This window comes from Sminthopsis crassicaudata, chromosome 4 (genome assembly GCF_048593235.1).
Source record: "Sminthopsis crassicaudata isolate SCR6 chromosome 4, ASM4859323v1, whole genome shotgun sequence".
Taxonomy (NCBI): Eukaryota; Metazoa; Chordata; class Mammalia; order Dasyuromorphia; family Dasyuridae; genus Sminthopsis; species Sminthopsis crassicaudata.
Window position 1 is genome coordinate 31741855 of NC_133620.1, and position 18452 is coordinate 31760306.

General features: G+C 37.3%; 1 protein-coding gene across 6 annotated transcripts in view; it reads right to left on the reverse strand.

Moving 5' to 3' along the window:
- The window catches only part of BTBD8 (BTB domain containing 8), a 116311-nt gene that overhangs the window by 76250 nt on the left and 21609 nt on the right, over positions 1-18452 (reverse strand). For 4 of the 6 annotated variants that reach the window (XM_074266250.1, XM_074266248.1, XM_074266251.1 and 1 more), the window contains one exon: positions 2342-2431. The exons of 1 other annotated variant lie outside the window; for it this stretch is intronic. In XM_074266250.1, the coding sequence (XP_074122351.1) occupies positions 2342-2431 (90 nt within the window). Of the gene's footprint in view, positions 1-2341; positions 2432-9979; positions 10037-10540; positions 10785-18452 lie in introns of those variants that run through there. One more of the 6 variants, XM_074266252.1, reaches the window with a different exon arrangement.

Here is an 18452-nt window from a genome sequence, read left to right on the forward strand (position 1 = left end):
ATGTATTAATACACTGGATAGCTATAAAAACAGCAAGAAATAGTTTCCCTGCTGTCTTAACAGATGTTTCACTAAGCTGCATTTTCATTATTACAGAGTAAGTCATCTGTACTTTATAGAAAACCATGAATGCCTACCATGTTAATACCTACTGACAAAGAACTATCTACCTCTTCAATACTGAAACAACCCTTAACTAGCCATAATAGAAAGATTAAAACAGCTTATATTAAATGAATTACAGACACTTAGATATGAAAAGCCCCTATACAGTGCTCTGAAGAAAACAGATATAGTGCTAGATATTCAAGTAATTATGTGCCTCACCGAAGCTTCCCAGAAGCTAAGGACTTATAAACCTATAGACAAATAGCTATTAAATTATTTATCTCAACAAAATATGGTAATTATTTGATAGACCAGTCATCTAAACAATCTTCACACTATCAAACAACTTTCTCCTCTTGGTAATGAGGGAGACAATAGGAAAATATCACATACACCAATGTATGTAATTTCCATTCAATATGTCTTCTCCAGCAGACTGCTCCACTCTATTATCTCGACTCTCCCTTACCTTAACTCTGTGTCTAATGGTTTCTTTGCTACTACTCCAAAAGGCTCATGTATCCAAATCCTCAAAAATACCCTCACTTAATGTGTCTCTTCTTGCTAGTTATCATCCATCTCACTTTCCTTTTGTGACTATACTCCCACAACAACTATCTCTATTTCCTTTCTTCTTACTCTCTTTAACTCTCTCTAGTCTGGCTCCCAACCTCATCATTCAAAGGAACTTCCTCTAAAAAGTTAATGGAGACTTTTCAATGGCCAAATCTAAAGACCTTTTCTTAATTGTTATCCTTCTAGACCTCTCTGGCCTTTGATTTGTAGATCACCTTTCTTGATGGGTTTTCCTAAATTAGACTCTCCTGGATCTCCTGCTGTCTTATCCACTCCTTCTCAGGCCTGTGAATGCCCCACCAGGCTCTGTCCTAGGCCATTTTCTCTTCTTTTATGCTCTTTCACTTGTGATCTCCAGACCCACATTTTCAACAAGCATCGCTACAAAGGCAATTCTCAGATTGATTTTTCCATTCCTAATTCCTCTGGTCATGTCCAGTCAGTTCCAACTGCCTATTGGACATCTTAAACTGGATATCTCGTAGACATCCTAAATTCAAAATATCTGAAACCAAATTTATTATTTTCCCCCATAAACCCTCCCTTCTTCCTAACTTTTCTATTAACGGGTCAAAGATATTGCCATCTTCCCAGTCTCCCAAGCTCAGGATCATTTTCAATTCTTCATTCTATTTCATCCCATATCCAATCTACTGCCAAGGTCTGTCAGTTTTATCTTTATATTACCAGTCTTAAACACTTCCTCATCTCTGACACTGCCCTCAAGTCTTCATCACCTCATGTCTGCAGCATTGCAATAATCTGCTGGCTGGTCTCAGTTACAAATCTTTCCTCACTTCAGTCCACTTTCATTCAACTTTCAAAACAATATTCCTAAAGTACAGATCTAACCTTGTTAACCTCCTACCAATAACCTTCAGTGGCTCTTTATTACCTCTAGGATCAAATGTAAGATCCTGTTTGGCATTCAAAGCAATTCATAATCTGGCCCCTCGAATCTTTCCAATCTTCTTACACATTACAATTCCCTTCTCCCCCCATCATCATGTGCAGTGTGAACCGTAACACTGGCCTCTTTTCTGTCCCTTACACAAGACCCTATGTCTCCCAACTCTACCCAATTTAATTTCCTGGGATATTACACAGTTTGCTTTGTATAGGTTATAAGTAACTTGAGGGTAGAGATTGTGTTTTGCATTTCAACATATCCCCAGGGCTTAGCACAGCACTTATCCTTATGTAAGAATAATACTTTAAACTTTTACAAATGGCATTCCAAGGTATTAAATCAATTTTAGCAAAGGCTAGAAGGGTATAATAATCTAAAAATCTATGTTAAGTGTGTGGAATAGGAAATTCAAAACAATTCTAGAAGGCAGACAAGGATGTCATCTTAGAAGCATATATATCAAAATGTAAAATTATATCAAACACCCTCAGATTTCTATAGTGTGTTGTATGGGCATACACATGTATTTGGGCCAAACCTTTATTTATGGGAACTACCTACTATTTACTGCAAATAGTAAAACAAGTACTCAATGCTGCAAAACTCTACTACGTGAAATACCTTTTTACACTGAACATTCTGTCAAAAGGAACTCATAAAAAGTGCTTTGTATGCAGCATTATCTGCAATGATTTGCAGTCAAACTGCCAACGCTATTCCCATTTGACCTGCAAAAATGATGCTTACCCTTGAAGAGTGATGTGCTCTTGGGAGCTTTCAGCCCAACACCCACTCAGCATTGCTGCAAAATAACGAGACCTGGCACACAAAATCGCCCTAAGAGGGAGGGAAGAGCATAAAGGACAATTATTTCTGCATCGTGTGAAATTATTTTCTTATAAAACTAGTAATCTGTACCTGGTTTGCCGGGATTTTTAATGGCCACATTTTCATTTTGATGAGGCATAGATTTGGGGTACCTAAATGAAATTAGGGTTTAATTGAGGTCTAGTAGCAGGTTCAGGGTACAAGGAGTCAAATAGAGCTCCCCTGCAACCTCTATGGATTTGGCGCAAGGATAGGGAGTTAAATGAGGTCTAGTAGCGACGCAAGAGTCCCCTGTAAAGGAATTTACAGGCCCACAAACCTAGATTGAAAAAAGAGGTTTATTATGAGTTTGGAAGTAAGATTAAAGTCTAGTTAGTAAAAAGTGTTAAGCAAAGAGAAGAGGGCACTGGAAACAGTATTCCAGTGGGCAGAGAGTCCTTGGTGCCAGGCATGGTGCTGGCATGTTTCGACCCTCTGCAAAGAGATGACTCCAGCTTGGCTCTTTTCTAATGAGAGATTTAGCTCACATGGGTGGAGTCCCAAGTTGGCTCAGATCCAGTGGGGGCTGGGACAGGCCCAGATCTTCTACTGGAATTCAAAAGGGTGCTTTTGACCAGGATTTGTGAATCAAAGGTCCTAGTTTCTTGAATTGATAATGCATCAGCTAGGGAGGGGCTGGGAATCAAAAAGGTATAGTTTCTTAAAGGGGCCACAACCTGCTTCAATTTGAGTACCTTTGCAGGATAAGGCATAAAATGACAAGCACATATTTCATGCTATTAAACTGATTTTGTGCTAAATAATAATAAGAAATTTTTTTTTAGAAAATCCTGAAGTCCCTCTGACAATAACATTTAATACACAGGAATTAAGAAATAGGAAAGCAACATAATCAACTAATCAATAAAATAATGTTTCAGGCTTTATGTGAAATGTTGGTGATACAAAGACAAAAAACTAAATTGTCCCTATCTTCAAGCAGCTCATATTCTTTGGAGAAGACAAGATACATGCAGATATAAAAATATCAAAATGAAACATTAAGATGTGTACAAAATTAAATGGGGATATTAAAACTATGTTCAATGACCTAGGAAACTCTAGAATAAGGAAATTGTTTCAAGGTCTGACAGTGAGTTTTTCCTCTATAACCCAATCCAACCATGATGAGGTTTAAATTTGGGGAACCCAAATGAAGTTAGGGTTTCTGGGGGTCAGGGAGTTAAATGAGGTCTAGTGGCAGGTTCGGGGGGTTCAGGGTAAGTTTTGGCGCAAGGGTAGAGAGTTTTGGGGACTCCCTTCTGGTGGCACAGAAGTTCCCAGTAAAAGGAATTTACAGACCCCAAAACCTAGATTGATAAAAGAGGTTTATTATGGGGATTGGAAACATTAAGTCTGGTTAGGGAAATACATGAGGATAAAGAGAAGATGGCACTGGAAAAGAATATTATTACAGTGGGCAGATCTATGGAAAATGTAGTTTTACACTGAGAATGCAGTTCTCAGTGGGCAGAAAGACCTAGTAGTGAAGGGTGTGCCAAGATCCATCTGCAAAGACTTTAGTTGATGGAAGCTCATTATATTGCTTGTCTTGGTGAGGTTTGGGAAAAGTGAGCAGATCATCAGAATGGGAGCTGGAACAAGCCCAGATCTCCTATTGGAATTCAAAGGGATAATTTTGACCAGGATTTGTGAATCAAAGGCCCTGGTTTCCTGAACTGATAATGTATCAGCCAGGAGGGGCTGGAAATAATCTGAAAGGAGTCACAAATCAATACAAAATACAGTTTCTTAAAGGGACCACAACCTACTTCAACCAGAGCACTACAAGTTTTCACAAGACAGTATGATGGAGGAAAAAGGCAGGAGCACAGCCCAGAAAGCAGTGCCAGAAGCAACGTAACTAGCTAAGGCCCTTCCTTAAAATGGTGGCTGCAGGAGTGGCTGACCAATCAGAGGAAAGGGATCATACAAGATGAGGAGGCTTCTGGGATATGGTAAGCACAGAAGCCTGGAGAAGAAAGGAATCAATCAACAAAAGGTGATTTTTCTCTCTCAACTTCTAGAGGTAACTCGCTGTGTAGTGAAGAGTCCTGAACTGCTTCAATGATCTCCTATATGATCTCCCAACCTCAAGTCTCTCCTTCCTTAGACTATTTTCCAGAGTTGACAGTGATTTTCCTCAAGTGCAGGTTTGAACATGACTGTCTAATTCAATAAATTCCAGAAGCTTCCTATTGCTTCTAGAAAAACAAAACAAAACAAATAATCCCCTTTCTGCATTCTATGGTGAAGGCAAACTAACCTTCTCCCAAAGTACTTCTTCCATTTTTTGCAACATCTGTCCTCCATGCCTGGAGTTTACTCCCCCTTCACTTTCATCTGAAAGAATTCTTTAATTCCTTCAAGATTCAGCTCACGCATCACCTTCTATACTAAATTTTTCCAGAACCCTCAAACTGCCTATCAAACTAACATAGATATTTACATGGTCATTTATTTTTCTTCTACAATTTATTTCATTTAAATTGTTTTTTCCTTTTAAAAATATCTTTAGATTTTTCTAGAAATTCTTGTGTTAAGTTTGCATTTTTCTTTAAGACTTTGCTTGAAGGGGCAGCTGGTGATACAATGGATAGAGTCCTGGAATCAGGAGGACCTGAGTTCAAATCCAACCTCAGATGTTTAACTAGCTATGTGATGCAGACAAGTCTCAACTGTCTCAAAAAACAACCCCCCAAAAATACAACTTGCTTACAGATATCTTCAAGTCATTTTCTTCTTCTAAATTTGTGTCTTGATCTTCCTTGTCACCTAAGTAGCTTTTTGTGGTCACATTACTTTTTGGTGGTGATATTCATTTTCTCAGCTTATTTCTTCACTTTGATCAATATGTTAGAATTGGTTTCTGCCTATCTTTGGAGATGGGGAGTGGGAATGGAAGAAATGTCTGGCTTTTATGTCTTTTTGTTGCTTTCCAAGTTAGGTCTTAGGGCCTATAAGTTTTTTGGTACTTCCAAGGGGGTGTGATCAGAAGAAGAATATTAGTCACTGTCCTTCTGGCCTGTGCTCTGGTCCTTATCTAGAAAGGGTTCCTGCTCCCTTACAACCACAACTGCTTCTTTCCTCACTGGAATGAGTAACGGGCAACAAAGCTACCAAAGAGCTCCTGATCCTACACCCAGTGCTGTCACAAGGGGTCCCCTGGAATTTTTTTCTGACCAGGTGGTCAGTGCCTTTACTATCCCTATACACTGGACACTCCTGGTGCTATCACCTACTGAAGGCCCCATTCAGGGTCAATTTTATCAGAGTGTTCCTGGAAGACTTCACTCCATTGTCTGCAGTCCTCTCTGTCTTTCTAATCTTCCTGGGACTGGAAAAATTTCTTACTATGACTTCTTGTTGTCATAATTCAATCTGATGCACTTTTTAAAGTTGTTTAAATAGGGGGGTTGGGAAAGCTCAGCAAAATTGGTGACTTCTTTCTTTAATCTTTATTTCACCAAGTGCCCTTTTCTTAACTTTCCTGTTACTATTGAGGGTACCACCATCTAAATTTGGAAATTAGGAGTCATTTAACATTAGGAAAAAGCAACATAATAAAATAATAAAATCTAAAATACCCAAAGCTACAAGATTATTTTAATAGGTGCAGGAAAACAAAAAAACAAACAAAAAAAAACCCCTTGAATAAAGTTTTTTGTGTTGAAAAAAAATTCACACAAAGTAAAGAAATAATCTTTTAAAATGTAATAAAAAGTATCTATCTAAAACCAAACATGAGCATCACATACATCTGAAATATACTAGAATCTTTCCCAGTAAGCAGGGAAGAGAAACTAGGATGCCTATTCTCCCCCTATTATTTGATATAGTTCTGAAAATTCTACCAAAAGCAGTAAGAGAAAGAAATTAAAAGAATAAAGGTGATAAAATTACCTCTGCTGCTACAACAGATAGCTTACTTGAAAAATTCTACGTAATCAGCAAAGATTTTGAGACAGTAATTTCAGCAAATTTGCAAGCTACAAAGTAAGTTCTCAAAAGCATCTCTATATAACAAGAAAACACAGAAGAAATAATTAAAAGGGAACTCCATTTTCAAATAACTGCAAAGTTCATGAAATATCTGGGAATCAACATCCCAAATCACACAAAAAACTGGTATAGATTCAATTATAAAATGATCCTTAAAGAAATAAATAATTTTAAATAGCTGGAGCAATATTTGGTACTTTTGGCTATTCTGTGCCAATATTATAAAATTATTATAAGTTATAAAAATGATGATACCATTCAAGTTATTTTACGTTTTTAATGTTATACCAATCAAATTACCAACAAGATACTTTGCAGAGCTTTATAAAATAGTAACAAAACTCTTTTGGAAAAATGACAAATTTAGACGATCAAAGAAATTATGAAAAGAAGAAAAACAACTTCCAGATTGCAAAGCACATGATAAAGCAGAAACCTTCAAAACCATCTAATATTATTTAAAGAGATATGTCAATGAAACAGACTAGACAAGGGATATTCAAAAACAACAGAACTCATTACCCAAATGTATGGTAAAGTGGAAAACAAATTATTTAGGAAAAAAATCTCTTTGATAAAAATTTTTTTTAAACTGCTGGGAAAATTGGAAAGCATATTGGCAGAAATCAGGTTTAGAGTAATATCTCATCTCATTCTCTAATACATTCTAAAAGGATATACAATATTAATATTAAAGATCATGTTATTAAAAATTAGAAGACAAGCAATTCATATAACTCATAGCTATAGGTAGGATATGTATTCTTAACCAAACAAGAAATAGAGGTAATTTTTTTGTTGTTTTCAGTCATGTCCAACTCTCTGTGACTCCAGAGTTTGAGTTTTCTTGGCAAAGATATTACAGGGATTTGCCATTTCCTTCTCCTACTCATTTTACAGATAAGGAACTAAGGCCAATAGGATGAAATTATTTTCCTAGGATCACACAGCTAGAAGAGTCTGAGGCCAGATTTGAATTCAGGGAGAGGAATCTTCCTAACTCCAGACCCAATACACTATCCACTGTATGACCTAGTTGTCCATAGAAGCAATTACAAAGGATAAAAGAGATAAAACTTTGATTACCCAAAATTGAAAATCTTCTGCATAGACATTAATACATTTAGGATACAAAAGGAAGTGAAGGTAAGAAATGTTACACATGTTAGGGAACTTTTTCAATATATTATCAATTGTTGCTATTTTCCCCCCACTCTAAATAGCATGCTTTGTCAAAAGGGATGGCTCTCTTGGAGAGGATGGAGGAGGGACACTTGGGATAATCATGTTTATATAAAAAACAGAAAATATCAGTAAAAACATTTTTGGAAGAAAGAAAGGAAAGAGGAAAGAAATAAGGGAGGGAAGGAAAGGTAGGAAGGAAGGAAGGAAGGAAGGGAAGGAAGAAAAGAAGGGAGGGAGGGAAGGAAGAAGGAATGAAGAAGAAAGGAAGGAAAGAAAGGAGGGAGAAGGAAGGTAGGAGGGAGGGAAAGAAGGAAGGAACAAGGGGAAAAGGGCAAGGAAAGAAGGAGGGAGGGAGGGAAGGAAAGAAGGGAAGGAAGAGAAGAGAAGGATAGAAAGGAAGATGGGAAGGAAGGAAAGAAAAAAAGAAGGAAGGAAGGAAGGGAGTAAAGGAAGGAAAGGAAAGAAAGAAGGAAGGAAGGCAGACAGGAAGGAGGTTAGATGGAAGATCCTCATTTTAATCCCTCATTCTTTCACTCCCCAGATTCAATCAGTTGTCAAGTCCTGTCTCTCCTGACACAACCACCCCTTTCAGCCTGACTATTAATATCCTTCATAACCTTTCCCTCCCCTGAACATCCATCCCAATCTTTTCAGACCTTGTTCCACAACTTCTATACTCTGCAATTCAATGTCACAATGCTGTTTCTCATCCAAGACACTCAATCTCCTGACTCTACATTCTCAGTGGCTTTTCCAATTCCAACACATCTTTTTCTTCTGGCCTCCTTTAAGTCCCAACTAAAATTCTACCTTCTTTAATTCATTCCTAGTTCCCTTTCATAAGAAGTACCTTCCTTCTGGTGATTCTAATTAATTCTGCTCTAGAATGAACAGTTCTTCTCAAAGTTTTTGATCTAAGGACCCCTTACATTATTATTATTGTTATTATTATTATTATTATTATAGACTCCAAATAGATTTTCTTTATATGAATATATGAATAATAGCTTTTGGTATTTATCATGTTAGAAGTTAAAATATCTTTGTTTTATCATCATTTTGGCCTTTCAGATTCTTTGAATGGGGGAGGGGCTTTCCAGATCACATAACTAGGTATTGTTATTCAAGAAGATTCCAGAGTAGGACAGAGTATAATGGAACTAAATAAATATTCCTGAAAAGTGAGACTGCTAATTCATAGTGACCTTAAAACTTCTAGATCTTTTCAGAACAAATTTTGCATATGTATGCTTCCCTATATGGTGGTACTTTGGTATCAAAAATAATGAAGAAGAAAATTCCCATTTTCATCAAACTGTTAATTAACAGTCTTTGAGAACACTTTTCATAATTGTGATAGGCCCCAGGATGGAGTCACAAAAGTTTATTTTCCACAGAGAGCTGGAATTCTGGGAATTATGATAATTAACAAAGTTGCTTAACTCATGGATCCAACCAATCAGAAATAGGTCCCTATATCCTTTTCAACCAGTCTTACACCCACAAACCCATATTTGGTTCAAACTAATCAGGCAAAGACAAATAGGAAATGAGCATGCTTAATAGACCAACTGAATATTAACCAACACAGCCCATAGGAGGAGCTTCCCCACCATCTTTGAATATGGGATGCAAAACAAGGAAGGAGTAACATATCTATGAAGATAAGAAGGCGGAGAAAAAATATTGTCAGCAGAATACTGACCAATCAGGAATGACTGGGAGGAGACTGGATGCACATGGGAGGGGTTTGGCTAATACAAATATGCTCTTTAGGGCAGCCAGGTGGCAGTGTTTAGAGCACCAGCCCTGAAGTCAGGAGGACCCGAGTTCAAATGTAGACTCAGACGATTAATACTTCTTAGTTGTGTAACCCTGGGCAAGGCACTTAACCCCTAGTCCTGGGGGGGGGGGGGGGGGGGGAGATGGGGAAGAGAAGGGAATATATATATATATATATGTAAATAAAGATCATAAGTATGTATATATATATATATATATATATATATATATATAATCTTTATTTACATATAGACATATAGAGATACATAGTGAGAGAGACAGAGACAGAGAGACAGAAAGAGGGAGGATAGGCATGCTCTCACTTCTGTACTATCTGCCTCCTCCACCATAAGGACCCTTCCATTTCCTACAAGAACATAATAAACAGTCCTTCATTCACTCCAGAGAGTTTTAGTTGTTTGGGGGGGGGGGGGGGGTCTTAATCTCCCATTCATAAAATTTTGCATTAATCTCATTTCTTTTCCCAACATATCCTCTACTATTCTTATTTTATTTTTAAAATCACTTTTAAAAAAATCATTTTCTTACCTGGTAAGATTTCTTATTGATATTTTGTTTCAGTTGCATTTTTCTTTGAGGCTTTGCCTATAGAAAAGTTTAAGCTGTTCCCCTCTGTGTTTTGTTTTAAGCTTCCCCATCACCACAGTAACTTTTTATTGTTATATTCTTTTTTGTGTTGTCTTCCAGCCAAGTTCTTAACCAGGGGTTCTCAAACTAGGGCCAGCAGGCCAGATGTGGACGTTTATGCGGCCTGCCTGGTTATGGCAAATGGGCCGAGGGGCAGAGACAGAGTGTGTTTTTGTTTTTACTATAGTCCGGCCCTCCCACAGTCTGAGGGACAGTGAACTGGCCCCTACTTAAAAAGTTTGAGGACCACTGTCTTAAACATTTGTGTTAGATTTAGGCTCTGTTCCATGTAAAATGTATGGGATTGCCTGTCATCTAGGGGAGGGAGTAGAGGGAGGGAGGGGATAATTTGGAAAAATGAATACAAGGGATAATGTTATTTAAAAAAATTACTCATGCATATATACTGTCAAAAAAATTTTATAAAAAAAAAAAAAAAAAAAAGATTTAGGCTCTGTTCACCTGGAGGAATTGGAGAAATGTCTGACCTATCTTCTGCTGCTTTCACCACTCATTCTGAGAGGTCTATAAGTTTTCAGTGCTTCCAAAGTAGTGGAGCCAGGAAAAATGTTTTCCTGACCTTATCTGAAAATTCCTGATTTGGTTTGGGTCTGACAGCTTGTGTATGATTGAGTTTCCGTAGTGTAGATTCCATCACAGCCAGCTGGGAGGTTCTCAGCTTCATGGCAAGTTAACTGCTGAGGCCTCTGCCACTAGCCTCTTGCCCTGCTTTATTTCACTGTAAGATTCTGTGTAGAACTAAAGGTTACACTCTGTTCTTGAACTCAGAGCCACAATTACAGTTCTGGAATTTGTTCTCAGCTTCTTAACCAGGGAGGGTAAGGTCCCTGTTCCCTTACAGCCAGGATCATTCCTTTCCGCTCTGAATTGTGACCCAGAATTGGGCAGTGGATGGCAGTGCTTCCAGGTGATTCCCATGGTCATGCCAGGGCTAGGATGAAGGCCCAGGGATCTCTTTCTGCTCTGCTATTGAATCCCTTTACTCTCTGTTGGCATAGGCTTTTCCCTGCATTGCTGTCTCTGCTGCAGTGCTCTGCTCCTGGCCAGCACCAATGTCCACAGATTTGTCCTGGCCTGGACTTTTTCTTGACTTTTCTAATCAGAGTTCAGACTGGCTTTCTTCATCAATTATTATAGGGGAGGATATGAAGGAGCTAAGGCAAAATCACTACACTGCATCCTGTCACCTTGACTAGACCTTCCTGTAGTACTTCTAAAGCTAATTTTTTTGCATCTAGGATAAGACTTTCCATTCATTTCTATTGGATTTCATCTTATTTTGATTTAGCCTAATGTTATGGATCCCTAACATTCTCCAATGTTTTAGTCACCTCTCCCAAATTTGTGTCATCTGTAAGTTTGATGAATATACCACCAATGTCATTATTTAAGTCACTGATACAAATGTTAAACAATATAAGGACAAGCACAGTACCCTGGGATACTTCCCTGGAGACTTTCTGCTACTTTAGCCCTGCACCATTAACAGTTATTTTTTCAGTCCAACTATCTAATAAAATCTGAATCTAAGCATATTACTGTCTAATCCACATCTCTCCTTTACACAAGAATAACAAACAAGAGCTACCTTCTCAAAAATTTTGATAAAATCTAGGCCAACTATATCCACAACAATTCCATCATCTAACAGCTTAGTAATTAATCCTATCCAAAAAAAAAAAAAAAAAAAGGTTTTAGTTTTGGGGGAAGCCATGGCAGCACTTTGTAATTACCACTTCTTTTTACAATGTTCTTCAGCCCTCTCTTTTCTAGGGTTTTCCTAGTAATTTCAGTTATGTTCAGTGAATGACCCATAATTTTCAGACTCTTGACTACTTGCTTTCTTATGCTCTCTAAATCAAGATGTCTCTCCTTTTCCAATCTTGTAAGAACTCCTCCTCCTGAGTCAACAATGAGTCAACAATCACATCGATGGTCTGATGGTTAATGGATGCTCGGCATTATCTTTACTAAATCCCAGGGCATTAATTTCCTGTTGGATATGTTGTTGTCTAGAACAAAGGTCTAGAACAAAGACTGAGCTATGCTGCTTTCTTCTTGCTACCAAGCCAATTCCTCTGTTTATCTTTTTCTTTGACTGACTGTCCTTGGCTTCTTCCATAGGGCACTTCACACACTCAGGGCCAGATCTGTTTCTACTCAGCCTAACTGTGAAATTCTAAGGAGCTGAGAAACAACCAAGTGTCCTGGCTACAAGTTCTTCCTGCTATAACCACAGATGCTAACAAATAAAGGGCTATCAATTACATTTTAAAATTAATTACAAACATTATGTACAAATACTAATTACAAGAAATCTAATTCTTAAAGAGAGTCTTAACTAAATTCAGAAAAGTCAAATTACGTATTTAGAAGAATTGCCCATGTTTTAACCTAGACAGGATTGCTAGCTGTCTTGGAAAGGGAGGTGGGGAGAAAAAAGGCAGAAAAATATAGAAAACAAATTTTGCAAAGGTGAATGTTGAAAACTATCTGTGCATGTATTTGGAAAAATAAAATATTATTTTTAAAAAAGAAAAAGCAAATTACAAATCCTGATCCTTTTCAAAAATCTATTCTTGTCTTCTAATATAATCTTACATTTCATGAAACAATTAAAGAAACCATGGTATTGATGAGGGTGAATAAAGGACCCCAGATCCTTGATAACTGGGCAGATCATAAGAAATGGCAGCTCCATGCCACTCCTTGAGGCAAGCAGGGAGAAGCACTGGTACAATTATTTCTTTAAGTGCACCTTTCCTTCTTAGTAGGCTTTTTGTTCCCTTTCTCTACTGACAAAATCATCTCAATTCCACAGTTTACAATATCAAACCAGAAGACTGAGTTATGATGTCAACCCTGGAGGTTATTTGTCCTCCTATAAAAGAACCCAGCTGTACCTCACTTCCTTACAAACTCCTCTTAGAACTCTAAATCCTTTTAGGTTAGCCCTCCAGTCAGAGGTGTGTGATCCTCTAGCTACACTCCTTTTTTAAAGAATTTAGCTTGTCTTCCAGCACTCTGGAACCTTCAGAAATCATCTGCAGTTCTTTAGATTTAGTCTGCCTACTGGTATTTTTTCCCTGATCAATTGTGAGTTTTTCTAGGGAACTTAGTACACCAGTCAATGGCCTAATAATATAACCTTTGTCTCGATTTGGAGAAGGTTTAAGCCTACAAATTCTTTTTGAGATACCTCATGGTACTAGCCCGAGATCCCAGTACACTTTTGGGGTCCAAACCCCCACTCCACAATATTTGATAGGTTGTATGGGGAATCCTGAAATCCCAATATATTTAGGGGTTCAATGCTTCTGCAGCACCCCCTTACTCCATTGGGACAAATGTTCTTTTTCCCGTTTGAAAATGTTATTTATAGGATTCTGTATAGGACTCCATAAACAAGTAAGGAATTCAACTCTTAAATAGCTACAATATTAGAGAATAGTATTATAACTTTAAGATCACATAATCTAAGAGAAATTATTTGGTTTTTTAAATAGTTTTTTTTAATAATACATATCTTTGTAATTATTTTATTAGGTGCCTAACAAAACTAATTCCTATTTTCTTAATATTTATATGTACAAGATATAAATGGAGAAGCACAGTCTTCACAGTGTAAAGAAGCTAGTTTAAGAATAGTAATATGCATGGACAATTCATAAACAAAATAACTGACCCCATGAAGTGGAAAATTTAAAGCCAGGTCTTGAAATTTATTTTCATCAGAAGATCTCTGGATAACATATATTTCCCCATAAAGACTCAGTTTCCCAGAACAAGTAAGAACACCAATCTGAGTTGAACTTTGCACATATAAAAACCTCATCACAGTTTCAGATGCTGTTGTACACTCTGGTCTGCCAACTGATAGACAACCTAGTGAGAAAGGCCAAACTCAAGGAATGGGTATAGAACATAAATGGGAAGAGGATCCTGTTCTTCCTCAACAGCAATAGCCTCAGAGCTCAGAAGCTGTTACACTGGAAATAAGTTTCAATTTAGCAGTAGGCAGAATAATAATATAGATGCTGAGAACATGAATATTTGTGTCTTACAAACAAAAATGACCTAAGGCTTTGGGTCGCAGGTATATATCTCTGCTTCCTTTCTTACCCCACACCTTTTCAATTTTTTGCATTTATCAGCAGGTGAAAGAAATTATTAACAATCAATGATTTGGGAAGACCCAGAGTTCACTACCTTTTCCAAAGCCCTCATTTCAAAGCTTAGCCTCTGGAGAACAGGCCTGATAACAGATAGGGTTAACATTCTCTTCCATATAGGGACATAGATTCTTCCTCTAGCTTTCCCAAAGGCAATTTAGACATAAATGAAATAATCAGTTACAAACTCCTGTTCTTTATCAGAATAGGTTAACCACTCATTGTAACATTCATTCTTCTCATTTATTCAGAGTTGGCTGCCACCCTCAGGAACACCCACTCTTCCAAGGACATATACATTGTGAGCCCACTACCATCAGCCTTTGGTCCAAGAGAGATGGCCAAATAATTAATCCTTTTATTTTAATAAAAGACTAGCATTATTAATAAGATGATTACCCAGAAACTGTCCCTCAAACTTTTTAAATGCCACACAGGTAAACAGGAAAAATCTGGCACAGTGTTCTCTGGCCTAGGGTCAGTAGCAAGAAGCATGGTGAAGAGAGCAAGAAGCATGCTGGGGTGGCTGGCCATAGAAGGCACTCTCCGATCCATCATTCCAGACCCTAAACAGGAGCTCTGAACTAAGAAGGCCCTTGTGGCACTCCAGGCAACTAAGAAGTAGGTGGTGTGGGGGGTAGCAAGCTTTACTTTGCCTGAATCACCTAGTTTTATTATCTGTAAAAGGGGGATAACACTTGCAAGGTCTAGCCCCACCATCCACAGGGATTTCTCAAAGACACTCAAGTGTTTGCCATTTCCTTCTCCAGGGGAACCTTTTGACAGGCAACCAGAGTGAAATGATTTGCTCAAAGTCACACAACTAGGGAACTGTCTGAGGCTAAATCTGAACTCAGCTCCTCCTGACTCTAAACCCAGGACACTAATCCCTCAACCACCAGCTGCTTCTAGCAAAAGATTAAACTGGTCATATTTTGATTGACAAGTAATGATCATTAATGATGTGGAATCATTTCTGAGTCAGACTGACAAATTTTAAAAATAAAACAGAATTGGAAAACAAAAACGAGAAAATAAATGGGAAACAATTAAAACAATTCTTTCCACCCCCCCCCCCAAAAAAAAAAAAACCATTGAAAATCTCACTTTATACAAGTTACTGTCAAAAATAGGGGGAAAAAAAGGATATCAATACTGATTATGACAACTTCCTGTAGAATTCAATGTAAATGGATATAAAATTAATGGCCATAAGGAGGCAACCAAAAGAAGGCAACCAAAAGAAAGAACCTGGAAACTGCCTCAGTCAGCAATAATTAGAACTGGCTAATCAAACTCTCCAGCAAGCCTGAGGCAGGATGGTTGTAATTCCACTTCCTTATTTTGAGTCAGATTTCCTGATTAATTTTTAGAATACTCCACCGCACTAGCAACAGGACAGCTGTCACAGCAGACCCTCTATCTTAAAACTCATGTAAATCAGGACACTTAAGGTTCAGAGACTTCCAAGAGAACAAATCCTACTTTTTATCTGTGCTACCACCCAATATGTGACCCTGTGGGATGGTGGAGCCAGGAGAAGCCATGTGTGATCTATCAATGGCTGCATCTGCCCATGCCCTCCTAAGCTATCTCAGTGTTGCAGTGTGCCCCTTCCTGGAATTCTGCCTTAAATTTGCATGACAAATTTTTATGAGACTAATCTACACACATAATAAGGATATCCTTGATAAAAGAACAAGAAAACAACAAGATATCATAAATGATATTGCACAGCAGACTATCTACCAGGTCACAACTGAGTGAAAACTGTAAAGAAGGCAAAATTTTATTAAATCTATTTCTTGACTATTAAAAAAAAGAATTGTGGCACAATAAAACACTGTCTCTTAAAGGCTTTACTCCCAACACACTATCTCTCATACACATGTAAAAATCATACATGATATAACAGTAGCAATGACTTTGTTCAATGACCTTGAAGATTATTAATATCAAAAGGGCATAAATCAGGCATAAATCTTTCCAAAGGTGTTTACCACTATCATGGAAGATATATAGTACAAAGTCCAAGTAGAAGAGAGATCCCTCTAGAAGATAAAGCTCCTCTGAGATGACCCTGTTTATGAATGACACTGAGCTTGTGGCACCAAGATCCCTAATTTGGATCACAGGATCACATGTAGTGTGCATGTGCTTATGTCTGTGTGTATATGTGTATCAGATGCACATACAAAATGTATATTATGAATATATTGAACTGATTTACTGCAAAATATATGGTACATCAAACACCATATAGTATAATCATTTAGACTATTATTATGCCATATAACATTATATAGCACTAATACTATATAGTAGAGTATAATGTGACACATTTATTATATAATCTAATAGATATACATTATAGATTATAATAATATAACAAATATAATATTATCATTTGTTACAAATATAAATCAAGAGTGTTACTCTAGGAACTCATATGTATGTAAATTGTATATAAAATCTCTACACATATAAATATAGATAGCCACTAAAAATGAACAGTTTGGCAGGGAACAGAATTGAACAGGAAAAAGAGTAGATTGAAGACTTTTTGGAAAGTGGCATAATCCCTTTAATGATCCCAAGGATATCCCTAAAACTAGCGTCCTAATGTTACTAATATTGTTCCAATGATGTCTGTGAGTCTAATACTACAGTCTCATAAGATTTGAAGCTGAGGTTCAATTGATGAACAATAAAGAGACATAAATAGGCATGAGCAGGTGCAATAAATCACATATGAGACATGATGCACGAAAATTCTTATGAGTGCAAAAGATCCCATAAAAAACACATGATGAGAAAAAGGAAAAGTCCTTTCCTGAGAATGAAAACTGACCAACAGAAAACTTCACTAATATACATACCACATTAAATGAACCTGAGAAAGGCTTTTAGAACATTGAACAGAAGTTCAATAGTTAATTTATGGGAAGAAACAAGTCATAGTCACAGAAGATAGGCTAACATGGGGTAACAGGGATGGAGGGCTGGGAGGGTGAAGGAGGAGTCCTTGATCTGTTATCCTTGCATAGAAGAATATCTTCCCTGATTGGATCACATTTCCACAGAGGTATGTTGATTGTAAGTAGGTATGTTGATTGTAAGTACAGATGCCTTAGGAATTTAACAACTAAGTCTCTGGGAAAAAAATATCCACGCACTTTAATGTTTAATCTGCATAATCAATATTTTCTCCATCATTTTGATCAACAAAACCATCCTTCTAACTCTGGTTAGATTCCTGAGACACACATGCTCACACTGAAAATTTAACAATAAGCTCCAAGCTGTTTCTTTCTGAAGAAAGTCAAAGGCAGAAAGAAAGGCTCCACATGGTGCACAACGAAGTACTTTTTGTGTAACAAAGAAGTGGAAACAAAGTAGGACCTTTCCTTAGGGAATAATTAAGATGTGGTATATAAACATTAGTGTATATTACCATGCTATAAGAAAGAAATGAAGAGTTCAAACTGAAATGAAAGGAAACCCTTACATAGCTGCGACAATGGAAGGAACAACAGAGAAGTAGGCACGGGGCCCACCTTGAGATGCCCTCTTGAAAGCAGCAGGGAAAGACGCTCTCCAGGGCTTTGCATACATACATCATCAGACTCATGTTTTAAGACTGGCAAGTTCTATCGTGTGGTTCCCCCCAATTCTCCTTATTCTTCCTTAAAAGTAATAGTTTTTTGAGTAGGGAAAGAGGAAGGAGGCATGTACAAATGACAGTGATATAAAAATAAAAGATAGCAATAAACATTTTAAATTTAAAAAAAAATTGGTTTCAATTCAAAGAGTTAACTGTACTTAAGCTTTCGATGCTGAAAAGTTGTATAATTTTTTCCAACTGGGTATATATATACCATATATATATATACTTTGGTATGCATAACCAAGGTTTTCTGTTATTATCTTTTCAATCATGGGCAACTCTTTGTGATCCCATTTTGGGTTTTTCTTGGCAAAGATACTGGAGTGGTTGGTCATTTTCTTCTCCAACTCATTTGACAAATGAGGAAACTGAAGCAAATAAGGTGAAATGAGTTCCCCAGAGTCAAACAGCTACTAAATGTCTGAGGTCAGATTTGAACTCATGAAAGATGAATCCTTTTTAACTCTAAACCCAGGGTTCTATCCACTGTACTACCTAGTTGTTCCTATAATCA